Source organism: Onychomys torridus, chromosome 10, assembly GCF_903995425.1.
Source record: "Onychomys torridus chromosome 10, mOncTor1.1, whole genome shotgun sequence".
In the NCBI taxonomy this organism is placed as follows: Eukaryota; Metazoa; Chordata; class Mammalia; order Rodentia; family Cricetidae; genus Onychomys; species Onychomys torridus.
Window position 1 is genome coordinate 74,525,474 of NC_050452.1, and position 27,291 is coordinate 74,552,764.

Sequence of the window (27,291 nt, forward strand, 5' to 3'; positions counted from 1 at the left end):
CCTAGAGGCTAAGGAAGAGTCATTTAAAAGTGGACACCAACACACCTGGGGCTTCTTCAGCAGATGAGAGAAATCTGAGACTAGACAGTGATTTCAGAATGTGATGAACATGCTAAAGATCACTGAACTCTGTACTCTAAAAGGGTGAATTAATCTCAATTTCCAATTAAAAAATAATGTTCCACTAAAGATCAGTGTCCATGACTGTGATTAGGAGCATAAGAAGCAAGTTCTCTAAGATGAAGAGGTCATAGCAGGAGAATTTCTGGGTTAAGTGAAATGAAAACATGTTAATTATATTTATTAATTTAGGGTGTGTGTAGGTCAGAGAACAATCTGTGTGAACCAGAGTTTTCTCCCTCCATAATGGGGGTACCAAAGATCCAATTCAGTCTTTGGGCTTAGTGGCAAGTACCTTAACCCACTAAGCCATCATGCAGGCTTGCTGAGGGAAAATGTAATGGCATATTTAAGAGCACATTGAAGGAAAACATTGCTGTTGTGGTTTACATATGTAAGAAAGATCTTTCCCACAAACTGAAATTAAAATTTTTGCAAGAAGCCAAAATTGTCAAGTAACAATCATTCCAATGTTGTATTTTACATACAAATGCAGCCTTCCCTATACTAAAGCATCCAACCTAGGAAACAACCAACTTACCTTTATAAGGGTGATCTAAGACTCAGCTGGTGAAAATTTCATAGATGCTGTTTCTGGGTAGTGTTGTTTCAATAAAAAAATGTACGCACAGGGATCTTGCTGCAAGAAACTGCCCGGAGGTGAAAATAATGGTCTGAAAACCAGTGACTTTGCAATGTCTCAAGAGGATGGTGATGCATATTCATCTTCTGACTTAAAGCAGATTCTCATAAGATGGACAGCACCAAGAGCTCTTAATTAAAGAAGATACTGTTTTGAGAGTGACACAGAGCTCTGGCATCCTCTGCAGGGAAACCTTCATCTCAGAGGCCTGCCCACACTCTTGGCTGAAAGTCTTCATTATCTGTGCTTGTCTGAGGACTTATGATGTTTCTTCTCTTCCTTATCTCCAGAACTGTCCCATTTCTCTTTCTTTTCTACCTTTTCTTTATCATGTCCAGACTCCTTTTTCCCACTGGATATTTTATCCATCTTTTCAGGTTTAAATGAATCACCTTTTTCTTTGCCTGAGGACTTTGACTTATTTTTTTCCTTGTCTTTCTCATTTGGATAAGCAGACTCACAGGGACCTTCACTTTTGTGTTTTGAAAGCGCCAGTACTCCATTCTCATCCTTTCGCCTTTTGATGGAGTCTAGGGGCACTTCCCGGTCACTGTTTGAGTAATCCCTTTTCCGCTCTTTCCTGTCCTTTTCGTCTTTCTTCTCTCTTTCTCTGGATCTTTCCCTTGACCTGTCCAAATCTTTCTTGTCCGTTTCTCTCTCCTTATTCTTGCACAATGGCGGTAGAGTGTGGTTGATGTAGAGCTTTGCTGAAGACTCCTTGAGTTTGACCAGACTGTCCTTTATTGTGGAAGAATGGGATGGAGAAGGGTGGGAATCAAGCTTTCGACGTTTTTCTCTTTCGGGCTCTGCATTATCTGCTCGGGAAACAGGGGATTTCAAGGACCCAGAAACTGGTGTTTTCTCCCCGCCTTTAACAGTCTCTTTTGATTTCATTTCCTTTGCTAAATCTCTTTCTCTTGATGGTTCTTTCTCTTTTTCTCTTTCTTGAGTGGATTTTGATTCTACATTGGGGACAATGATCCTGAACTTCTCATCTTTAGCTTTTTCCTCCTTCTTTAATTTTTCCTTATCTTTGTCAGATTTAGGCATTCTTTCCTTGGTATCTCTTTTCTCATCTTTATTTGGCTGCTCTTCCTTGGGTTTTTCTTTATTGTCTTTACTAAGTACCCTAACCTCTGGAATAACAGCTGGGGTCTTCTCTTTTTTTTCTTTTTCTTTCTCTTTCCCTTTTTCTTTGTCATTTTCCTTAACAGCTTTGGTGTTAGAGCCACTAATCCCATTGTTTGAATTCCCTTTTGGTATGGCACTAGAAGCTTTATTAGCAGCTTTCACACCACACTGAGACCTTTCCCGTGACTTGTCAGCCTCTTCAGTACTGCTCTCATCTGACTTAGATGTACTTCCTATGGACGATGGCAGCCCACTACAAGGCCCATTTTGTACACTTGCTGCAGCATTTCTCGGAGGAGGATCTTTGTGATGAAATTCATTTTCAGGTATCATGTATGACTTTCTGCTTTTCAATTGCCCAGAGTAGACCATTGCTAGTACATATAGGTCTGGCTTCTTTTCTTTCTCTTCTTGGCAGATCTTATGCACTCTTCTTTCCAAAGCCTGACCCAGATTTAAAACTTTGGGGTACCATGGCAGTATTTTTGTTAGCACAATCAAGATATTCCTGATATGAGTATATTCACCTGTCTCAAGGCAATGTACTGATGCCTTGGTTAGTTTATAATGCCATTTATGTACAACATGTCGAAAATTCTCATAATCTAACTGATCAGCTTTATTTCCACCATCAAATCCAGTTGCTCGTAATATAGTAAGGAATCCTGGATAGTTTCCACATTCCTTCTCATAGGTGGATCTGTCACTATGCCAGCGAGTCACAGTCTCTAACATGCAGCAAAGAAATCTCCCATATCGACTAGCTTCATTTTCAGTAAAGCTAGCAACCATGTAAATTATGTCAGAGAAAACTCGGTCATAGCAGAGAAGTGTGGAGAAATTTGGAGTCTTTTGTTGATGGACCAACTCAACAAAATGAGCACAGTAAACAGAATCAATTGCTGAAAAAATACATCGAGGAAATATACACAACTGGAGAAACTTTGTGATGGTCTCATTTTTAGTGGATTTTGCTAAGAGCCAGTTGTCCTTTTCCAATTTCAGTCTCTGTAGCACTCGCTGTACATGTTCCATCTGTTTCTTTTCTTCTTCAAGAAGCTTGTCCTGGAGGGCAGTACAGCGCTCTTTCTCTTTTTTCTTTTTATTCAGAGGCATTTCTTGATTGTCGTCAATTGCTTTCATCTGAATCTTGAGTTTATTGACTTCTCGTTCATAGCTGGTATGTGGAACTGCAAGGTCATACATTGTGAGAGACCAGAACGTGGTATAGAACTGAGGGCTGATGTCTTCCCAGACTTTGGAAATGTGTAAGGAGACCACGGCTTCATGGACAGGAGCCATCACCATCTCACATGATGTAATGTACTTATGAACTTTATGTTGCTGTTTGCTTCCCTTTTCTGATTTCTTAAGTTCATCATACTTTGATGAAATATGGTGTGCATACATTGGCCGAGACAGAAAAAATGCTGCATCGTGGGGTGTATGAAATTCATTACAAAGCACATCAATTGGAGGTACTCTCTTTATGTAGTCATCTGTGCTTAAATTTGATGCTAAAAATCCACCAAACTGTACCAAAGTATCATGACACTGGTCATACAGCTTTCCTACAAGTTTCAAATGTTTCTCTCCGCCTTCCTGAAAGATCACCCCATTCCTCTGCTGAGCCATAAGCAAACAAAGAGGAAGGGCAAGATCATGGTCCAGTAATGCATCCTTCAATCTCTGAGAGGATTTTTTAGTGTTTCTTATCTGGCCAAAATATCCACCCTCAGCTTTCAGCTGCTCCCCACCAGTCATAGCCTCTAGCTGCTCCATTGTCATTTCTTCTGTAACTTCTATCCCAGCCATTTTTTGTACCACTTCTTTCAATATAAGCAGGTCAAAACTTTTGCCTGCCTTTAACTGATTGGCTACATACTGAAGAAGACCAGCAAGATCAATTGGGTATTTACGAAAAACTGCACCACAGAAACTAGCCAGACTCTGAAGCCAGTTTGAAATGGTTGTGTCATCATGTTTCATTCTTTCTTTTTCTGGATTAGCTAATGCCTCGATGATACAGTAGGCCAAAACATCATAATTCAACGCAGTGAGATACTTCAATGAGTCTACCACAGGTGTTATTAAGTTATCATACTTCTGTATTTGTGACAAGACATAATCAAACAAAATGGTTGGATTGCTGTGGCTCAGTTTCCCAATCTGTCTTCCTGAAGGCTTCACGTTTTCCTTGGTCAGACGTTTCATGATGTACTTGGCTCTGTCTACTGTATGGGCCTTAACTTTCACTAAAAGTGGGTGACTGTGGTAAGTCTCATTCTTCCACTGGCCATATAAGCGGTATCTATACTGATAAGGAAATGTTTTAAACATTCCCCATAGTTCCTCTGACATACACGCATTGCAATCCATCAAAGAAAGAGACGGAAGCAGTACCTGATCAGTAACGCTAAGCAAACAACTAAAGATAACTTCCATTTTCTCTTTATTTTCTTGTTTCCCATCAGACTGAAATTCCTTCATAAATGACTTGCCTATGCGCACCACCTTTGCAAATAAGATGGGATCATGGGAAAGGTGAGGACCAAGATAACAGAACATACTGAATACGTCTCTCCTTAAGTCCTCAAAGCTCTCTGCCTGCTTCGGTGACTTCTTGCTTTGTAAAGCATTGACGGGTGAGCCTTTAGCACCTTTAGGAACACCCACTCTTCGGTAAAGAGGCTCAATGGTTACGTGTATAAGATTGCAAATAGCAAGGGCTATTACTTTATGTGATGCTGCATAGTACGGAGGCATCCGGTCCATAATACTCTGTGCATGCTGCCAATCACCAATAGTTAACAAGGCTTCCAACAAACCAAGTTTTTGATTGTCTGGTGCCTTCTCTACTTTATCATCTTTTTTCTTTTCTTTCTCTCGTTCATCACTTTTGTCAGAAGGCAATACAACCATAGTAAGTTTTCTAACAATGTGCTTAGCTTCCACAATTTCTCGTTTGTATTCATTCATAATGCAACTATCAGCTGGAAGAAGATGTACATAAAGATCATCCAAATCAATAAGATTAAACTGCAGAAGTACTGCTGCAACTGTATACAAAGATGATGGAGTCTCACCATTTGGATCCTGGTAAAACTTGAATTTGAATCCAAGAATATGACACAGTGTTTGTGGTTCACACATATTCATGTAGGCTTCTAATAAAGATATAAAGAAATCATGGTGTTCTGGCCTACACTCAAACACTTCTAAAATGATATCCAAAACTCGATTGGGATCCAGATTAAAGCATCCTATTAAAGATTTGAGAATTTCTAAGATTAAATCACTAGTAATATTTCCAGATAAATCTTGCCCCAGTTCAACAATAAGCTTGGCATAACCTTCATTTTCTTCTCTTAACAAATTGAACTTCTGCTGTTTATAAAAGAGTTTTGTCTTGATTTTAACTGACTTTTGATTGAACTGCTGTGATTGCTTAATAAGGCCTAACGATTCCAAGGTTTCTGGATCCAAGCGTTCCTTTAGAACTGTGTCTGAAACTAAATATAAACATGCTAATACCAATTGTGTAAAGTGATCTCTCTTGCTTTTTTCTTCTAAACAATTCGTCTCAATGTCTAATATGCAGAATATATCGGCAAGAATAAGCGGGATATCTTCACGAAATTCACTGATGTCACTAAGAACATTTGATGCCTGTTCAGGCTTTAAAGTTCCTTTAATGACATGGTATGACAATTCATAGAGAGCTTGTTGGAAATCTCTACAAGCCAAAGTGTCGCAGCTTTTACTTTCACTGAGAATCCGGCATAAACGCAAAAACTCGCCTCTCCCAGATTTCTCCCAGTTCTTGATCCACTCAGCAGGAACCACCACAGTTGCCGAGGCCATTGCCATCATCTCTTCCCTAGTAACAGAGCCCCGGATGTGCAGTCCGCACTCACACTTGCTGGAGGTCAAAGGAGAGCCCCGCCCACAGCGAATGCTGGAAGCTGAGCGTTCTGAAGAAAGGGTTTTAGAGTTGAGTTACTTGATTCAGGAACTGGAAGCTGGGAGTGCTGGATGCGCAGTGTCACAGTCTGCTGTCCAGGTGAGTTTGTGCCCACTGGCACACACACACTTGTAGGTCACTGCAACAAAGAAAGAGCCAAATAAACTTCCAAAGGCACGGCTCATAAGTTCCCTGTGCCAAATACCTCCATCCAGGAGCTGTCGTTAGTGAAGGACTGAGTACCCACCCAGGTTTTCTCTCAGCCTTACCTTCTTTCTGCATCATTTTTCTAGGTATCACAATCTCATTGGCTTATTCATAGTCTTATGTGAAACAGCTGACTTCGACAGACTAGTCAGCAGACCCTGTGACTGTCTTCAGAATCCTACCTAAGCCTTGGTATCTCCTCATGCTGAACCTGTGCTTGATCTGCTTACTTGAACTGACCCTTCTCAGTTCCCCCAGGTGGTCTCCGTTCCTCTTGGTTCTGCTCTTTGAGAAATGACCCTTTGGTGACTACCACTTGAGATCCTTTGATTTCTGTGGGTTAGAGGAGGTTGAGGTTGAGTTTTCCCCCTTCTACAGTTTGTTCAACCAATGCTTCAAGTGTTGGCCATGGCTGCTGGAAAATCTTTTCCCTGCATCCCACCATGCTATTCGTTCTGGTCCCCCTAAACGTGGAGGAGGTGACTTCCCCAAGTGCCTCTCCTTCCCTACTGGTTCCCTTAACTCTACCACATCTCTACATAAACTCTACCATATCTCTACATAAAGTGTCTTTCTTCAACTTTCTCTAATTACCACTCTGGTTCATCATCATTTCCCTTTTGGAAGCTGACAAATACCCATTTGCCTCCTGTCTGCTAATCAAATCCTGGGTGGAAATCTCTAACCTAAGCTACAAACACTCAGTTCATACTGAGTGAACCAAGGAGGAAGCAGGAAGATACATAGATAATCTAGAGTTAATCTGTCCCTCCAGAAGAGCTCCTAGTAGATCCAGGTATCTTGCCCATCCAGCTCGCATAAAGGAATGGACACTGTGTCCTCTGTAGAAGCCTTTTATAGATGTAGAGTAGTAGTTACCAATCTGTGGGCCACATAGTAGGTAACCCAACAGGTATATCAGATATTTACATTATGATTTATAACAGTAACAAAATTACAGTTATGAAGTAGCAACAAAATAATTTTATTGTTGGGGGTCAGCACAACATGAGGAGCTGTATTAAAGGGTCACAGTATTGAGAAGGTTGAAAACCACTGCTCTTGAAGGAGTAAGACCCAATGAATCCTCAATGACAACTAAATGATTAAGATTACTTCCAATTAATGTAAAATGATACTGGGGTTTCCAGTGAGTTTATTGCTAAAAATTGTTTTAAAAATAACATTTTTTACTTCTAAATTTGATAGGTGTATGCAAATACACAAGTATATGCATTTTTGTGCAGTGATTTTAAAATGTTTTATTTTCTTATCAACTTAGATTGGCATCTGTTGCTGAAATTCTCAGGCTCATAGGGCCTTTCATGGCTTTCAGAGGGAAGGACAAATCTGCTTGGTGTGCAACACCCTCTGCTGCACAGCCAGAGAAGCCTCTAGCTTTGAAGGATGACTATTTAACAGACCTATGATCACCCTAAGTGACCTTAGACCCTGTCTTGAGCCAGTTTCTGGCAAGTTCCAGATATCTGACTGACAGTTCTACACAAGTCAGAAACAGCTAGACCACAAGTCTACAGTAGACAACAGTTCTATGAGTGCTAGATTGGCATCAAACAATTTCTACACCAGCTGTGCTCCATCTTGAATATCTATCTGTCTCTGGGCTAGTAACTCAATGTGTTGGAACCTTGGGGTCTTTAACAGCTATTATAACTCCTGAGGTTAACTTTTGTTATCTAGAACGTGAGAATAAGATCAAGAGCTTTTATGAAGCCTAAACACAGAAATGCATGTGAATTTATTTGTATAGTGTCAATTGCAATGGAAAAGTATCAGTTCACTTCTTTCATTCTGAATGGAAAAAAAATCCCACCCACTCTAAACAAAATGTATTGTGAAGAACAAAGTGAGAGAGCATGGAATAACTTTAAATGAGGACCAAAAAGAACAATATTAAAATAAAATGTCAGGTAACAGACATAAACATCACATACAACATTACTTTTTTCTTTATTTAACTCTTGTTTTAACAGTTGAATTTTCTTCTTTCCACAACAAAATCCAAAATAAGACACACCAAAGCACAGGTCATTACAACCAGCATGGAAACTAATGGAAGCTACTTTCAAACACAGTCAATCACTTCAAAAGAGCTAGTGTAGACGATCTTGTTACTATTACTGAGAGAATATATGTGCAAATATTTAACAATATACAAGATAGTATAAAATTATATCTACTATAAAAATGGCAAATGATAATAAGAGATTAGTGATTATAATGCATGGAATATGAATGGATTAAATGCTTGTAAGATGACCAAGTTGCAACAACTGGTTAAAAATGTAAAAGGCATCTGTAGAATTTTTGTAACATCATTTAAAATGGACATTAATATAAAAAATAAAGCAATCTTTAAAAAACAGAAAGGACAAAAATTTTTTTAAACAAGTTAACTGATATATTCATCAGACTAAGAAAATGACCTACATTATGAAGAAAATAACCTACTTAATAAAGTATTAAGTTTGATAAAAATTATTTGATATTGGGGCTGGAGAGATGGTTCAGTAGTTAAGAATGCTGGCTGTTACTGAAGAGAACCTGAGTCAGGTCCCATATCCATACCTATATCACAACTACATGTAACTCAAGGTCTTGAGGATCTGACATGCTCTTCTGGCCTCCTCCACACATACACCACATACAGAGACTCAGATCCATGTAAAAAGTAATAAGACATATATATATATAAATTATTTTGTTATATAACAGTAATTTGACTATCATAAATTCTTAATATATTGAACAAAGCATCAAGACATATTTTAAAAAAAAATCAAACTTCATACACGCTGAGGATCCCTAACCCCAAAGTTAGAGATGTGAATTTGATAAAAGTCTGAAAAGTTTTGTCTGATCAATGGACACCACAGATGAAAAAAATTACATAACACAAAACTGTTTCATTCACAAAAACATTACAACATTGCTAAAATGTTATTATATGTTATATTATATACCATATATAAAGGCATATACAAACAGGTCCAATCTGTAAGATATATCAAATATATGCAAATATATCAAAATCTGGGGAAACTCCACAAATATCCAATACATCTGGTTCTAAGTATTACGGATGAGGGATATTCATTCTGTACCATATCAAAAAAGATCACCCATATCTTTCTTCTAGTATTTGTGGAAGATTTACAAAGACTGGTCATATGTTAGGTCACAATGGGAACACCAGAAAATCCCTAAATTGAAAATCAACAGGGTAGACACTTTTATAAGAGATAGTTCTAAGAAACAGAAGGAAAACAGAAGACTAGAAAGATGAAGCTACACAAGGACACCAAGGATTGACCCAATACCAGATACTAGGAAGAGACCAGAGAAGATTCCCCTCTAACCTTAGTAGGTAGCATAGCCCTGCTGGCACCTTAATTTGGACATCTAGGCCCCAGAACTCACACACAATAAATTCCTGATAAGCCAAAACACAAAGCAAATGAACTTCTCAAATACAAACAAAACAATGGAAGAAAATATGCATATGCTGTATGTTCTCGAAAGGATAATCAAGCACATATGTATGTTTTCATAATTATCCATGGTCCAAAGAACACTTCAAATGCCATAAAAATCTGCAAAAACAATAGCTCCAATATAACTTCATCTCAGAGTGTAGATCTCATTTCAAGAAATGAAGAAATTTCTTTAGCAGCTTCGTGTTGTACCATATTCCACAGAAATGTGGGAGAGATACAATAAGGACACATATTTGAAGGCACTCTATATAGCATATATGATCAGTAAGTTCATGCATTAAGTCAAGTAACTGCTAGGCTCAGTAGATTTAGATGTCATCAGCTTTCACTAGATCTGTGTATGAGCAGGTAATAACACTGCTGAGCAGGCAGGGAGAACGGAAATAGGCAATGGTGGCCACAGTAAGTGAGCAGCTCTATAAACCACGGTTGTGACATATGTTGTCATCCCCTTCCCTTCCTGTGAGGATGACAGATAAATGGAGCCACTTGGCAATGCTGTGTTGAGGGCATCTGTATGAGTGGGTGGAGAACAGCAGCACAGCTGAAGGGCTGCTTCAGTCCCTGATCTGACTCCAGCGTGGATCCTGATGGATAAGTATGATGATTTTTGTCTGGCCAGGAGTTAGACACCAAACTTTTTCCTCCTAGGCCACATGTAACCTTCCTTTTAAAATTCAGCTTCAGCAAAGAACTGTATGAATCAGTTTAATAAGAAAGAACCCTGGAACCCATCCTTCGTATTTGATCACAACCACAGTAAGGGCAGATTCCTTATCTTCCACTATTCCCCAAGTGATGTCTAACTACTCTTAGATGTTTTCAGTAAGGATTTTTAGAAGTCAGTTTAGACAGAATCTCCCTTAGGCATTTTCTATTCACTGACCCCCAACTCTAATTCTTAGCTATAAATCCCCTCTTGCCCACCCCAAACTTGGAGTTGAGCCTACTCACTCTACCCTCTCTTCACTGCAGACCCTACTGATATGGCTCCTATGCAATGGTCTTTTAAAAAAAAGTCTACAGTGCTTTCAGCAGATACTGTTTCAACACTGAAGTGGAGAGAACATTTTATCCAGAAGCCTTTTGAGAATTATGAGACTGATGAGGTTGAAGTGTGTGGTAGTATGACACTCTTGTCTCCATCATATAATTTAGTTTTCTGTTTGACCAGTATGTCTAATTTCATTTTTTTCTTGTGAACACCTCAAAGATATTAAACTACAATTAGTAGGGTTATCATATAAAAGGAGCTTTTATTTTTCTTCTGCTGACTCTGGTTATTAAGATAACTTTGTTATTTAAGGTCAACTGGAGTTTGCTATTTCAGGTAGATCTAAGTAGAATGTAAATACTGAACTTGAGAACAAGGGAAAAAAGAAGAGGGTTGGAGGGATAAAACAGGCCATTTAAAAATCACGATGCTAAAAGAACTGCTTTACCTGAAAAAAAAAAAAAGTGATAGAGATAAATTATCTTAGTCAGCTCTAAGTTGAAATACTCAAATATCAATGGCTAAATACATATTCAAGTATTCTTGGTTCCTTAATTTCTATGAAAGGAAAATAATTTTTATTAATAAATGGGCTTTCATAAATTATTGGTATGAGGATAATGTTTTAAATAGCTTTTTTCACAGGTCCTCACTAAAAAGTGAGTTAAAGACTCTAATTAACATTCAATTTAATGGCAAGGACTATACAAAGAAAGTAGCTGCACTTCAATGAGAATTCTAGCAAAAGACATAAAGTGAATTATTTTGGTGACAAAAAAATGTAATTGTGCCTAAATGAACAAAATGTTGGAAGCATTGCTTCAAAATGTAAATTTAATGACATAACTGTTCAGTTGGAACCTCCTTCTTGCTCCTGAACTGTCTGAGAAGCCCCGTTCCTGTCTCTCCAAACCCTGCCCACTCAGAGAATCTCCAAAGGAAAGGCACCAAAAAGCCCAGTTCCACATTCTTGGTGGCTAAGGCTGATTCCTCCCCTGAAACTGCCAGCTGCCCAAGTCCCCACCTAAAGCATTCAGCTTTTACCAAACTTGGGCACAAAACCAGCTTGTGGTGGACATGTCATCACCCCTGGCCTACAACCTATATAATCTCCCTGCTTTAGTTCAGGCATGCAGCTTCTCCAACCAACCTCAATCTCTGGGACTGGAGAACCCGCCCAGGAGTTGCTTTGCTCAAACCTATTGTTATTCCTTTTCAATTAGGATTTCTTACTGTGTCCTCAGAGAAACCTATTTGGGGGGATCTGGGGGGCAGAAAACCTATAAAGAACTAAGAACAAAGGCAGAAAGAAAAATACTCATAAAGAGAATCTACTTTAAAAAAATAAAAGACAAGTTGAACATACAACAGAAGGATTACACAAAATGTTTAAAAGTTTACATATGAATGTTTATTTTATATTTGAGTGGTTTGTCTGCATTCTACGCACAAGAAGCCTACGATAGATGACTGTAAGCCACCAAGTGGTTATTGAAAATTGAACTTAGCACCTCTAGAAGAGCAGAGCAGCCAGTGCTCTTAACCACTAAACCATCTCTTTAGTCCTCACCAAATGTTTTACAGAAGGAAATATATGTATAATTTAGTTGGCTATAATTGTTTTTCTAAAGAGATAAAATTTTGATGTACTAATATACAAGCAGAATTTGATTCTCTATGCTGAAAACTAGCTTTCTTAAAATGGATCTGCTCTTAATAATATTTGCAAGAAATGACATAGGAAACAATGATTTTATGTTGTGTTTTTTGTTGACTTAAGGTTTTGATTGGTTAGAGAAAACTGCACTTTAAAAGAATTAAGATTTTTAAACATTTATTTTTAAAGTCTTTTAAGTGATTATCGCTGTTAAATCTGGTTTATAACTGGTTAAGTAAATGGTTTGATATTATGTTAATGTAAACACTAAAAAATATATAAAATTTACTTTTAAAGTATTATTATTATTTTATGTGCATAGGTTTTGCCTTAATGTATGTCTGGGTACCATTTGTGTGCCTGGTACCTGAGGAGGCCAGAACAGGGTGTCAGATCCTGCAAAAATTGGAGTTACAGGTAGGTGTGATCCTACCACATGGGTGCTGAGGAGAGGACCCCAGGTCCTCTGCAAAATCAACAAGTGCTCTTAACTGTTGAGTCATCTCTCCAGCCCCGTGGTCATATAAAATTTATGAAAACCTCCTGGTGATGGTAACACTGTCAGCCAAGATTGTTATCTTAAAACTCTATATACAATGAAAATATTAAACTGTCTTAACTACTGAACTCATTACAATTCTAACCATGGATATTCTAAGCCTTCTTATCTAGTTTTGTTTCTTCTCTAAAATATGAACAATTAGGTTAATAACAAACAGGTTAACAACTATGTTTAAATGAAATTTTCTAATAAAACTTGTTTACAAATTAATTTTTCTTGCACTGTTTTTGTGTAAGTTAGTATGACAGTAAAAATAATTGATTTGCAGTTCAAACTGAGTATACAAACCAAATTTGTTTGGCACTTGTTGGTTTATTTTATATATACAATAGGTACCTAACAAATTAATGTTGACCCAGTCTGAGATAATATCCATCCCCTAGAGCAGTGGTTCTCAACCTTCCCAATGCTGTGACCCTTCAATACAGTCCCTCATGTCATGGGGACTCCTAATCATAAAATCATTTTCATTACTTGCTACTGTTATGAATCATAATGTAAATAACTGTGTTTTCTGACAGTCTTAGGCGACCCCTGTGAAAGGGTTGTTTAACTCCAAAGGGGTCACAACACACAGATTAAGAACCCCTGCCCTAGAGGCAGATAACACTGAATGCAACAATAGACTCCAGATAAATCCCATTTGAGAACAGTTCCTTCTATACCACATTGGTCTGTACAAAAATGAAAAGTAAAATAATATATAACAAAATACTGTCTCAAAAGAAAAAAGCACAAATATAACAAAGCCTCCTCTTTGTGGCTCAAATATACTATAAGAATTTGGATACTGTCAAGCATTCTTCCTCCAAGGTGGAAATAGATCAGGCTAGTAACAAGGACAGATTTTTTAACTTTACTATAGTTGATTAATACTATTTTCAGAAAAACATATGAATAGCCAAAATGGGGAAACATAAAGGAAACATCAAAGTTGTTGGAGCAAAAGGAAACTGCTATGCTAATTCTATGTAAAAGTCAACAGATCCAACGATCTTCACACAACTGGCAAGAAGAAGCATCACAGAATGGTCTGCCTAGGCTTGAGCAGAACTCTCAGAAGAAACCTTACATTGTGCCATCTGGGCGGAAGGGAAGCTGAGGAGGAAAAATGAAGCGGTGCTTATGCATGGTAAACTTTGTACTGAGTTGAAAACTCCAGACTTGAGACAGTACCTACTGAAAGAACATAACTGGTAAGATAATCAAACTCTATTGCCAACCTTTCTTAAACATAACCCTACCCACCTTCTTAGTCTATACAACAGCCCAATTTTACCAGTGCATAAGCAAGCACAGGAGAATCACTTTATTAAAAATGATTTGGGGCAGGACTTGTTAGCAGTTAAGAGCACTTGTTGCTCTTGCAGAGAGTCTGGCTTGGATTCTCAACATGGAGACTCACAGCCACCTGTAACTCCAGTTCCAGGGAATCTGACTGCTACGCAAATTTCTAAACGGTCTTATTAATTAAAAACCCGGATCCCAGTACTAGGATGAATGCTGAAAGATCAGAGAAGCAGAACAAGCTACAGCTACCTCACCTTAACAACTCCTCATCTGATCCTGTTTCCACGAATCTTCAGACTGAAAGCTTCTGAGTCCTCACACAAATGGATCTCAGCAGTTGCTGCTAAAAGCCTAAAAGCTTAAGTCTCTAGTTCCTGGTCCTCATGCCTTATATATCTTTCTGTTTCCTGCCACCAATTCCTGCCACCTAAAGGTATGTGTCACCATGCCTGGCTGTTTCCAGTCTGTCCTTGAACTCTCAGAGATCTGCATGGATCTCTGTCTCTGGGATGCTAGGATTAAAGACGTGTGTGCCGCCATTTTCTGGCCTCTATGTCTAATCTAGTGGCTGTTCTGTTCTCTGGTCCTCAGATAAGTTTTATTAGGGTACACCATATATCACCACATCTGACACCCTCTTCTAGCCTCTGAGGGCACATGGCATGTATGTGGTGCCCATACATAAATGTAAGCAAATACTCAAACACATAAACTTAAAAAAAAAAAAAAAAATCTTAAGAGCAATTAGCTGGATTGTATAAAACAGTCACCTTGTGGTAACCAACCCTGGTATGTTTCTAATAACTTCATTGTCCAAGAAATGACTAGAATGCTTAATAATTATGTCTTATGGTATCAAATTAGATGTTCTTCAAAACAGCCACCAGGTTCTAGGATGAGTAACTATACAAACTACGAGATGAGACATCAGTGATCTTCTGTGAGAATGTATCCAGAAACTCGGGTTGAAAAAAGGAGCTACTTTTCCAATTTGTGGGTGAAACACTGAAGCACTGAAAGTAAAAGCTGGGCTTTCAAAAATAATTACTTTTGGACCTGGGAGACAGTTCAGTGGATGCTTGCTGCTCAGGCATGAGGTCCTGAGTTTGGATCCCAGAACCCACATAAAAACAGGGAGCTGTGTAACCTCACAGCTGGAGGATGGAGATGGTACAAAACAGGCACACCCAGGAAGTTCACCAGCCGGCCAGCCAGCCTAGCCTAAACTTATTAAGAGACATCCTCTCAAAAATAAAAAACAAACAAAAAGGTGGAAAAGTGATAGACACCTAATGTTGACCTCTGGCTTTGGCAAGGAACATGTGGGTGAGCACACTTACAAATACATGCATTCACATATCACACACTCACCAAATAATGCTAGGGGACCTAATGCCCTCTTTTGATTTCCATGGGCACCAGGCACACATGTGGTGTACATACACACAAGCAGAACACTCATACAATAAAATACACCAATTTTTAAAAAACAGCTTTCAATACGAGAAATTATTAATTTAAAATGATTAGTCTCTTTGACATGCAGTGTATTTATGAAATACGGGCTCTTTCTGAATTTGTCCAATAAAAGGTGACAGTATTATGATGAACTTGAAAAGTATTTGGGTAACATAAGGAATTAATTCAGGAAATAAACTAATCTCTCAATATGAAAAATGACAAACTAAAATGTCTTAAAATTTTGAGCAACAATAAGGCAAAAACTTCTTTGCTATGGTTTGGTCTACTGGTTTTACACCTACTTTGAGTGAGAGGAAAGAAAAGGAAGAAGGGAAACCCTTATACTATTAGCCAATTAACATTTTCCTTATTTCCATCCAGCTGGTTCTGATATATAGGTATTTGGTATGTTTTACACACACACCTCTCTATATTAGCAATAGTGTGAATTTAAATCAGCCTACATGTTTTTTTTTTTCATAATGCCAGAATCTTTCATTCAGCTCACTGCCCTAGTCTGTTTTGCTATGTGCTTTCTTTTCATTAATTTCTTCTGTTTTTTTTTTTTTTGTTTTTTTTTTTAACCTCTCCATCAGTGGTTCTCAACCTTCCTACTGCTGAAACCCTCGGTGTGGTGACCCTCAACTATAAAATTATTTTCGTTGCTACTAAAACTGTAATTCTGCCTACTGTTATCAATCGCAACGTAAACATCTGTGTTTCCTGACAGTCTTAGGTGACTCCTGTCAAAGGGTGGTTTGCTCTCTATGTCCTCTCTTGGAACTACGGAGCTTGTTGGTATCAAAATAATTGTTAAGAGTAGATGAAGCATGTGTGTAATTGTATGAGTTTTTTAAGATTAAGACGTCTTTTAAAAGACACCCAAAAGAATAACTTCTGCCAAATGTTTGAGCACATCATGGAGACATACCTAACGTTTGTTAAAAGCATATAGTGTAGTATTTTCAGCACTCTAAACAATCGGTTCTTGTCTGAACATCTTGGCTATGTTTATTGCACTGAGTGAAGAATTAACAATAACTCCCAGTGTTAATGTAACAGAGCTGATATTCTGATTTTATTTATAAATGTGCTAAATTTCTGAGGGTCAATCCCAGGTAAACCCAGAGACAGCAATACACATTCCTAAACGCCTGGTACCCCGTCCTTTTCTTGAACCTAAACTAATCTAATCGCCCCCACCCCACCCCCGCGCGCGCCACCTCCATTCCCAGCATTTCTACAACCTCAGAATATTACAGAAAAGTACTCCTAACAACAGTGAGAAAAATACTGAAACCGTTCCCGGGAATACTCTCAATCTCTTCACCCCTTTTACTCCCGTTCCTGATTTTACTGCACCTGGGACAGACACAGTTTAACTCTCCGAAGCTCACTGTCCAGACACCACCTATTGCCCGTCAGGTGGGCATTTTGTGTACTGAGTGATGCCAACAGGAGCCGCCAAAAGCCCAGGCTTAGGAAGCGCCTGAGGACACCGAAGTGATGGCCTCCGTCTCATCCGAGAAAGCCCGGGAAAGACTCGGAGTCCGGCTTTTCCCGGGGTGATGCCGGACGGCTGGGCGTCCAGTCGCGGCCCAGCGGGATGGAGGCCGCTGCCCACGCCCGCCCGCCCGCCCGCCCGCCCGCTCGCCCGCTCGCCCTCCGAACTCACCTCCTCGCGCCCGGCCCACGTCGCCGTCCGCGGCCGTGTCGGACCCGCGCCTTCCGGCCCCGGCCGCCGGGAACCGCCTCGAGGCCGCGGCTCGGGAAGGGGCTTCGCCGTTCAGCGTCCACCAGACCCAGCTCGACAGAGACCCAACCAGACCCAGCCGGCCCGACAGAGCGACCCTCGTGGAGAACCGGGCAGGAGCTTCCCGGCACCTGGCTGACGTCACTGCCGAGCGACAGCGGTTCCCCCCGGCGTGCTCTCTGCGCATGCGCGGCTGGACCGCGGTTAAGCGGGGACAGAACTGGGGTAACCGAGGGCGCCCGGCCCTGAGTGCTTTCCTGCTAGAAAACACCTCGCTGATGCTGACTGTGTGGTCGCTCGCAGATTCCTTTGAAAGGGAATGCTACATTTAAACGATTCCGTGAATTTTCGGGAAAACGATGCGGTGATTTAACTGATGGAAGATCTGGAAGTGTGTTAAAGGGAGAATTCGGTTTATTTGTGCAAGTATGCTAATGAGTCTCCAAACTACAAAACAGGCCACAAGCTAGGGAAGCATGACTAAAATTGTTCAGTGCAGACACTGCTGTAAAGATTTGTTCCCAACCAAACTCTTAAAGCTATTTATATATATATATATATATATATATATATATATATATATATATATATATATATATTTTTTTTTTTTTTTTTTTTTTTTTTTTTTTTCCGTTTTTCTCTGTGTAGTTTTGGTGCCTGTTCTGGATCTCGCTCAGTAGACCAGGCTGGCCTCAGACTCACAGAGATCCGCCTGGCTAAGCCTCCCGAGTGCTGGGATTAAAGGTGTGCACCACTAAAACTTTTTTTTTTTTTTTTTTTAATCTGAAGGACACATGCATCTTTACAGAAACATGGAAATATTTTATAAAGCTATTGGAGATTATACTGGAGTTATTGGGATATTGACCAGTTGTGGTTTTCTGTCATGGTCTCCATCAGCTATGAAAAGCAGAAGCTTTGATGAAGAGTGAGGGTTACACCTTTTTTTTTCTTTAGATTAAAATTATTTTTAAGGCTGGGTGGTGGTGATACACAGGAGGCAGAGCCAGGCAGATATCTGTGAGTTCAAGGCCAGCCTGGTCTACGGAGCAAGATCCAAGACAGGCACCAAAACTACACAGAGAAACCCTGTCTCTTAAAAAAAAAATCTTTCTAATGTAAAAAGACATTAGGTTTTAAAGACACATTAAGATTTGAACTCATTTTGAAATTATCTCTGAAAATTACCATTTCTATTCCAATCTGTTAAGTCTGTCACATATATGTATAAAATCATGTCATAAAACAACAGGCAATAATATATAAAATCAAGTAAGATACGCATCTTTTTTCCTGACACTCAGTGTAGTTAGAAGTCTTCCTGTGTCCTGCCTGTCCCGCAGCTGCTAGGACCCCAGTAAACACATAGAGACTTACATTACTTACAGACTGCTTGGCCTTCTCCCTAGCTAGCTCTTACAACTTTACTCAGCCCATTTCTATTAATCTGTGCATTGCCACGTGGATCACTGGTACTTTCACATCTTGCTTCTTTTAGCAGCGGCTTCCAGCATCTGCCCCTCCCCTTCCTTCTCCTCTTTCTCCAGTTAAAATGTCCCACCTAACCTTATTCTGCCTCACCATTGGCCTAACAGCTTTATTTATCAACCAATCAGAGCAACACATATTCACAACCTACAGAAAGACATCCCACTGTGGTGGTATTGTGTTCCCCAAAATATTGTGCAGGCTAAATTAACCTATATGGGGTCAGAGAACAGGACAGCCACAATATTAAACATGAGGATAGGCAGTGTAGCACACGCCTTTAATCCTAGCATTCCAGAGACAGAAATCCATCTGTTCAAGGATACAGACAAGTATGGTGACTCACACCTTTAATCCCAGGGAGTGATGATAGAAAACAGAAAAATCTATAAAGCATGAGGACCAGAAACTAGAAGCATTTGGCTGGTTAAGCTTTTAGGCTTTGGAGCAGCACAGTTCAGATGAGATCCATTCTGGATGAGGACTCAGAGGCTTCCAGTCTGAGGAAATAGGATCAGCTGAGAAACTGGCAAGGCGAGGTAGCTGTGGCTTGTTCTGTCTCTCTGATCTTCCAGCATTCACCCCAATAACTGGCCTTAGGTTTTTGTTGTTGTTGTTGTTTTGGTTTTTTTGTTTTGTTTTGTTTTTGTTTTTTGGGGTTTTTTTTTTTGTTTTTGTTTGTTTGTTTGTTTTGTTTTGTTTTTTTGGTTTTTCGAGACAGGGTTTCTCTGTGTAGCTTTGCACCTTTCCTGGATCTTGCTCCATAGACCAGGCTGGCCTTGAACTCACAGATATCTGCCTGGCTCTGCCTCCCGAGTGCTGGGATTCAAGGCGTGCGCTACCACCGCCCGGCATTATGTCTCTCTTTTGTGTGGCCCACCTGCATTTAATTAAATCTCCCACCATGGGTGGGATATTATTTACTTCTGTTCTTCCAGCAAACATTTAATGCCTACAGCTTGGTGAGAGCTATACTTATCTGCAAACTTCATTGCTGTGGATACCACTCTGTATAAATAAAATGCTGATTGGCCAGTAGCCAGGCAGGAAGTATAGGTGGGACAAACAGAGAAGAGAATTGTGGGAAGGAGAAGGCTGGAGGAGACACTGCCAGCCACTGCCTTGAGAAACAACATGTAAGATACTGGTAAGCCACGAGGCATGTGGCAAATTATAGATTAATAGAATTGGGTTAATTTAAGATAGAAGAAGTAGATAACAAGAAGCCTGCCACAGCCATACAGTTTGTAAACAATGTAAGTTTCTGTGTGTTTATTTGGTTGGGTCTGAGCGTCTACGGGCCTGGCGGGTGTGAGAGATTTGTCCTGACTGTGAGCCAGGCAGGAAAACTCCAACTACACTTCATGATGGTATTTTTCCTTGAAGCTGAATATTATTCCATTGTATATATGTGCCACATCTGTATTATTCATCTATCAGTTGAAGGGTATTTAGGTTGTTTCCATTTATTAGCTATTGTGACTAGAGCAGCAATGGACATTGCTGAGCAAGCATCTGTGCAGAATGATGTCAAGTCCTCTGGCCATACGCAGAGGAGTGGAGCTAGGTCATATGGTAGCTTCTTGAGCAATACTGGCCGTGCTTGGTTTCTTGCATATGGTCCCCAGTTGGTAGAACTATTTGGCAAGGATTAGGAAGTCTTACTTATGTAACTGAGGGGCAAGGAGGGAATTTCAGTAGCACACACGATCACACCATTCCCAGTTAGCTTTCTCTGCATCATGTTTATTAACCAGATGTAAGCTCTGAATTACTCCTCCAGTTCCATGCTTACCCGGCCTGCTGCCATACTCCCTTTGCACCCTGATGGTCAAGGACTCACCCTCTGTAAGCCCCAATAAACTCTTTTCTCTGTAAGTTGCCTTGGTCAAGACATCTATCCTAACACAATAATAGAAAGTAACTAAGGTAAGTGTTATTTTCTCCTCCACTGTATGAGTGATGGATAAAAGCCATGTAAAACAACTCCACTCATTGTCTGCATTGTATTTTAGGGGAATAAAAACCTGTGGAACTGAACCGTGCATGATTATGCCTAGGATGCCATGCAGGCAAATCCTTTGTGGCATATCCCTGTAGAATGTGCCCACTAAGTACTAGCTATCGGGTCTACAAGTTTGTCCTTATCCAGAACTCAAGAAGGGTTGCTTTGTTTACCATTAGTACAAGAGAATCACTACCATTATTGGTGGGTGGAGCTGTGAATTGCCCATGGCACACTATTTCTCAGTGTTCCAGCAGCCAATAATGTTACCAGTGTACCAACATACCCTTTCTGACATTTTCCTCTTCTGTCTTTCTCCCTCAGCCACTCCTGTTACCTTTATGTCCCAAATGTCTACCTGTCCTAGATTATACTTCTGTGAGGAAAAGGAAAAAAGACTGTGCATGATGAGTTTACTGAGAGTCTAAAAATGTATGTTGAGTATAAAAAGCATATAAATGTGTTACTTGTATCCTTACTGGACACAGAAAGGAAGGTACTTTTCCAGGGTTTATGCCATGATAAAAGGCAACTCTTTCTTACCATGTCAAGTCTTTATTAAGTAATATACACATTATTACAGTTAGGAGATTCTTGATTGTCAGAGAACCCTGGATATATAATATCTTAAATTATGCCCATTACAGAGATGAGAATAATAGAAAAGAGATTAGGATTGGCCTTCCCAGGACCAAAGTAGAAAAATATATGAACGTATATGTGAAAAGGAAAAAAAGAAAATTACTTCTGTAAAATTTTACAAGTTAAATGGAAAACAGTATAATAATAAGCATCATAAAAAGATGTTCTAGTGACCATAATAGATATATGGCACATGGTCGATACACATGGATACCACATAATGAATGCACTTCAAATTGAAGCTTGTTTACTTGTAACAACATGGTACACATACATAAATACATACACACAATAACCCTGGAATGCAAACTTCAATACCTAGGAAGAAAAAAATTAGTGTAGCATATCTGAAAGAGAAAAGGATAGACATGGAGCCATTGGTGTTAAGGGAACACAACATGCTTCGTGACTGTAGAAGTTGCTAGAAAGCCTTGTCTGCTCAGCAGTTTGTTGGAGGTTTGATGTAAATAAATGCTTGAGAATTTAAAGAACAACACTAACGCCCAGGACTCTCTTCTACCTGTTCTCTACCTGCTGGCTCTCAAAAGGCCAGGTTATTCAACACTTCCTTTTTTTTTAAGTTTTAAAATTACATTTTATTTATTTTGTGAGCATATTTGTGGGATGGGGGCACATGATGCCAGAGTGCACATCCTTCTACCATGTGGGTTCTGGGGACAAAACTCAGGTTGTCAGGCCTGGTAGAAAGTGCCTTCACCCACTGAGCCACTAGCCCATAGGCCTACAGACTTATTTCTATTCAGCCTTGTGTGGTTACACATGCCTTTAATACCAGCACAGAAGAGGCAGAGAGCAGGTGGGTCTCTGTAGGCCAGTCTAGTTTACAAAGTTAGTTCCAGGACAGCCAGGAGTATACAGTGAGACCATCTTTCAACATATATTGACAACAACAACAACAACAACAACAACACACACACACACACACACAAACATATATATATATATAGAGAGAGAGAGAGAGAGATTTCTCCCAAAAATTTAGTAAGACTCTTGCCTAATGAAAATCATTGCTGATACGCAACTTTCAGCTGATCCCTTCTAATAATGGATAACCCCTTAATACTAGAGGACCCTTACACGAAACTGAACTAAATTTGCATTATACATTTACATTCTGAAATATAAGATTAAGGATATTTGAGAACTAAATTCTAGATACAATGTAAGTCAAACCTTTACTTTTACACAGTTTTTGTGCATTTCAAAACTTCCTTTAAATACTGCTTCACATGTACATATTTGCTGAATTAAAACTTCTGTTGCATACTAAAATATTCAGTAAGTTTGTCTTACTCATTAGTTATTTTAATATTAGATTTAGTTGTAAATGAGACACATGGGAAAGAAAAATGGAGAAATTTCTATTTTAACAAAGAATTGAAAAGTCAAGTTTAGTGACAGATTAAGGCTCTTTCCAATTCTACATTTTGTCCTATAATCTATCTTTTTGGTTTTTCTTACCAAATTTCCAACAAAAGCTAAAGAACACAAAAATAAATGATATTCTTAGTCCCACAAACTCAGGATATAATAGCAAAAAAGGACAGCACTTAACGTCTATCTCAACTGTTCAGACACATTTAACAGTGGCTACATATCCATACTTTGCTTTGGAGTTCTCTCCTACTTCATTTTTGAGAAAAGTTCACCCCAGAAAGGTACCAACCTTTAAGATTCCTCTCTTAGAAGGAAGTTTGCAGTAAGCTCCCAAGTTACTTCCGAGTGGAAAGAAATGCCTGGTTTTCCTTAACACACCATACAGGCCTGCCACTGCTGACTGCGGGGGCTGGACATGAACTCAGAGCAGCTTTTAAAGGCTACTTCCCTGTCAACTGAAGACTTGGGTAGGGCAGCAACTGGGTGTACTTTCTTTTTTTTTTTTTTTTTTTTTTTTTTTTTGTCTTCTGAACTCAGTATTTACATCTAGATTTCTCATATGAGAAAAAGTAAAAACAATCTTCCTTGAATCATGGGTAAAGTTTACGTAAAATAAATTAAAGTGCAGAAAACTGTAACAATCGGTCACAAAGACCAGCATCATACTGTAGCTGGGCATATAAATACTGTAACTGTCATTGTCCTACTTGACAGCAGCCTTGTGGGATCTCGGGAACATACATAAAAAACACTTGTGGATTATTACACATGGGCATTGGAACTTCCATTTCCACCTCCACCTTCCAGGCCCTCTGTAGACTGGGAGGAGGGAGGCCGGGCACTTCTGGAGTGAGGCTGACCATTGAGTCCCATTTGTGTGCCTAGACCATGACCCGTCTGGGATGCTGCATCGTCCGATTCCCAGCGCTCCAACTCTTCCCGCACCAGACGCTCCATCTGCTCCCTGTGGATCTCACTGTCACGACCCAGCCTCTCATCCTAACAAGGAAATCAGAGACATGGTAGAAACTGGGGCACTGCATGCTGTATGTTACACAAGCTACACAGAAACGGAGTCAGGAATTGTAGGTGAAACAAACTGTAGTTATGTAAGACTGCAGATAGAGACAGTATGCAATGACAGTTCTGAGAGTCAGTGCGATAATTCTTCACTTCATTGTATCCCCCACTGCTGGTAGCACTCTCAGAGGGTAGATTATCAAGAGTCATGCCTCCAGATTATGTTTTGATCTAAGGTTACATAAGGAGGAAGACAAGCATCAGGTTAGGAGTTATGAAATGTGATGACTACCTTTATGCTCTACAGAACTAAAGAATGTTTCTGCTTAAGGGGGAAAAAATCTGAAAATAAAAGCAAACAAACAATATTTGTGAATTATGTAAATTTAACTTTAGTTTTTATTCTTCTTCAATAATTCTAAATGAAAGGTGTCATGGGTGCCCATTCCTATCAATAAACACCTTGTCCACCAGTGAGCTTAGGCTCATGACTGCTTACCTCAGCCACCCCGTCCAGCAGCCGTCCTAACACCTCTCGCCTCTTCAGTTTGGCCCGCTCCATGATCTCAAGCTTGACAATGACAGCATCAATCTTGGACACTATGCTGCCTATGGAGTGCTCCATGCGGTCCACGCGTCTCACCAGTCTGCAGGGGACGACATCAGCCACAGCAGGTCACGTCTCCTTGTCCTTTAGCCCACCTGACTCTTTCATAGACACGCCAGGACAGTATGATAATATGAAAAACTTTCTAAGTGTTCTCAAGACTTAGAGACAAACTGTTATAAGCTGCTTGTGGGAATGATAACCTCCATCCTCTGGACAATAAAATTGTGTCTAAATGAAATTTCATATATGTCATTTTATGTTACAAATTTATTCATATATACAGAGTTGCTTTTAATAACATAGCACTGAATAGTGGCTATGCTAAGCAGCCAGTAGAAGATCATGTAAATAAATTACAATTAATCTATACAATAGGTATCTCAGGTAACACCAGGAATTGTACTGTGCCATGTTTCCTGAAACAGAATTACAAGTTAATAAAACGGTTAGAAATAGTGTGCTCTTTTAACATCTATTACTTTACATGAAAATACTTAAATGTCTTAAAACATGTCAAGTGGCAACAATTTGAATTCTCCCTCCCTGGCCCCTGTCCTTGTGATCCTAGTGACTGAAGAGTGTCTCACATACCAGGTCAGTATACAACTACTGACTGTGACCAGGGACAACCTCTCAAATGCTAGTGTAAGAATACCAGCTGGGCGGTGGTGGCGCACACCTTTAATCCCAGCACTCAGAAGGCAGAGCCAGGTGGATCTCTGTGAGTTCGAAGCCAACCTGGTCTGCAGAATGAGATCCAGGACAGGTACCAAAACTATACAGAGAAACCCTGTCTCAAAAAACTGAAAAAAAAAAAAAAAAAAAAAAGAATACTAACAAGGATAGCTGTTGAAAATTATGAAAATTATTTTTAAAAACAATCCTTTTAAAGGTCTAGCATTGAAAAATGCTTGACTAACATATCTTCAAATAATACTTTCCCCAGGCTTGATGAGAAACATTGCAAATTCCAGATACTCAAAACGACAAGTAGGATAAACTCAGCCACACATCTAGACATACACAGTGAAGGTACAGAAAGATAAAAGCAAAGAAAGAATGAAAGCACCAAGAAGAAAAGCTGGTTTATAATATATAAAGAATTTCACTGAGCTACATTCTCATGAGGGACACAACGCATCTCACTGAAGATAAAGAGACAGTGAAAGGAGACCTGATCTACTGAGACTTAATTGTTATGAACATGTATGCACCTAACAGCTTCAAATTACACTGAGTGGAACCTTCTTGAACAAAAGGGATATATGAATAATTTACTAATGACAGAGAGGTGATTACCTCCCTTTCAAAAGCAGATAGATGTAAACATGCAGAGCATCAACAGGAAACAGGAGACAGCAACCGACAGGGATCTATGGAACCCTGAGCAGCAGCAGAATGAAATCCTCAAGAACAGACCCTGTGTTAGGCCGTAAGACATGTAAAACACTGACACACACATGTAAAAAGAAACACAGACTCTAAGATTTGCTAAGATATTTTGGTTGGGAGGAACACAGAGGATATTAATGTTTTCTCTGCTTCCATAATTTCTGATAATGAAGATCTTTTATGAAAAGAACAATATTCTAAAACTTATTTGAAAGAAATGATATTAGTCACAAAGAGAAGTAAATGTCTAACTCCTTGAAAAGCTGCATCATCTGGTTTTGACCCTGGTCAACAAAGCTGGGAAAACATTTGTACTTACACCTGGAACTCTTCATAGGAAACCCCACTGGAGATGCTGCCCCTTCTCCGGGAGCTATGCCCACTGTCTTCATCCTCCTCCTCCTCAGAGTCATCCAGGCTTCTTGGGAAACTTCTGCTGCTCATGGGACGTGGTAAAGAGCTATGTTCCAAATCCAGGTCCTCCTGAAGAATATGGAGTTTTCCAGTGAGGGGCCAACATACCAAGACTTCACAAAAAAAACTTTACCAAGTTCTTGGGCCAGGAGAAAATGGATTGTCCTCCAGACTGGTTTTCTACAGTTATTTCATGGACTGACATTTTAAATCATGACTAAACAAAGTGAATAAGCAAGCTACCAATGTGTAGGCTGAGGGTATAGGGAGAGAGGAAAAGGAAGAGAAAAGAGAAATTAGTATATGGGGACGCTGAATCCAGTCATCCCCTAAATTGCTCACCCTCTCTTTCTCCAAGTCATCTCTCATCTGTTGATGCTCGCGTTCCGTCAGTTCCTGATCACCATCCTGGTCATATTTAGTGAATATGGCCTCAATTTCTGCATCTGTATGGCCTTTCCTGAAAGTTTTGAGAGGATTAAGGTGACTTTCTTCGGTACATGGTCCAGCCCAACCACTGAAACATCAGCATGCAGGAGGAAGGGAGACATACAGCATGTTTCAGAAAAATACCTGCTTCCCCACATGAAAAATATTTCTCTACCAGTACTTGGGGAAGAAACATCTTCTCGTCAGCCAAGGATTAACATGTACAATAGGCACTCCCAGGGTCTAGCCGTGTGGCCCTCACCCTTTCAGGTCCTGTCGAAGCTCATCAAAGTTTAACTTGCCCCCACCTTGCCGTAGACTCTCCGAAATGTCATCTACAGTATTTCTTTTAAGTTTTAGTTTAACCAATGCTTTTTGGTAGCCCTATTAAAAAGAAAGAAAAAAAAAAAAAGACATGATTTTGTTTTTTATTCTCTTTTTGTCTTTCAGTAACAGTGAAATGAAAGTTCAGTACTTGGTAGAAGACAGCAATTCAAGAAAAATGTGTTCGCAAATGAGTAATGAATATAATCTCAGTTTTCTATAAACCTTGTAGAAAACGCAGTATCTTTCAATAAGTCAGGAACTAAGGA

The 27,291-nt window shown here is 39.5% G+C and overlaps 2 protein-coding genes across 9 annotated transcripts in view; both read right to left on the minus strand.

Moving 5' to 3' along the window:
• The window catches only part of LOC118592119 (THO complex subunit 2-like), a 37,451-nt gene extending 20,025 nt beyond the window's left edge, over positions 1–17,426 (minus strand). For all 8 annotated transcript variants that reach the window (XM_036200829.1, XM_036200833.1, XM_036200832.1 and 5 more), the window contains exons 1-2: positions 17,223–17,426; positions 662–5,997 (exon numbers count right to left, since the gene is read on the minus strand). In XM_036200829.1, the coding sequence (XP_036056722.1) occupies positions 1,001–5,767 (4,767 nt within the window). In that variant the 5' untranslated portion in view covers positions 5,768–5,997; positions 17,223–17,426 and the 3' untranslated portion in view covers positions 662–1,000. The remainder of the gene's footprint in view (positions 1–661; positions 5,998–17,222) is intronic.
• A 5,900-nt stretch (positions 17,427–23,326) lies between these two features.
• The window catches only part of Pkd2 (polycystin 2, transient receptor potential cation channel), a 43,355-nt gene continuing 39,390 nt past the window's right edge, over positions 23,327–27,291 (minus strand). The window contains exons 11-15 of the mRNA XM_036200515.1: positions 26,961–27,082; positions 26,612–26,729; positions 26,175–26,338; positions 24,353–24,500; positions 23,327–23,832 (exon numbers count right to left, since the gene is read on the minus strand). Of these exons, the coding sequence (XP_036056408.1) occupies positions 23,596–23,832; positions 24,353–24,500; positions 26,175–26,338; positions 26,612–26,729; positions 26,961–27,082 (789 nt within the window). The 3' untranslated portion in view covers positions 23,327–23,595. The remainder of the gene's footprint in view (positions 23,833–24,352; positions 24,501–26,174; positions 26,339–26,611; positions 26,730–26,960; positions 27,083–27,291) is intronic.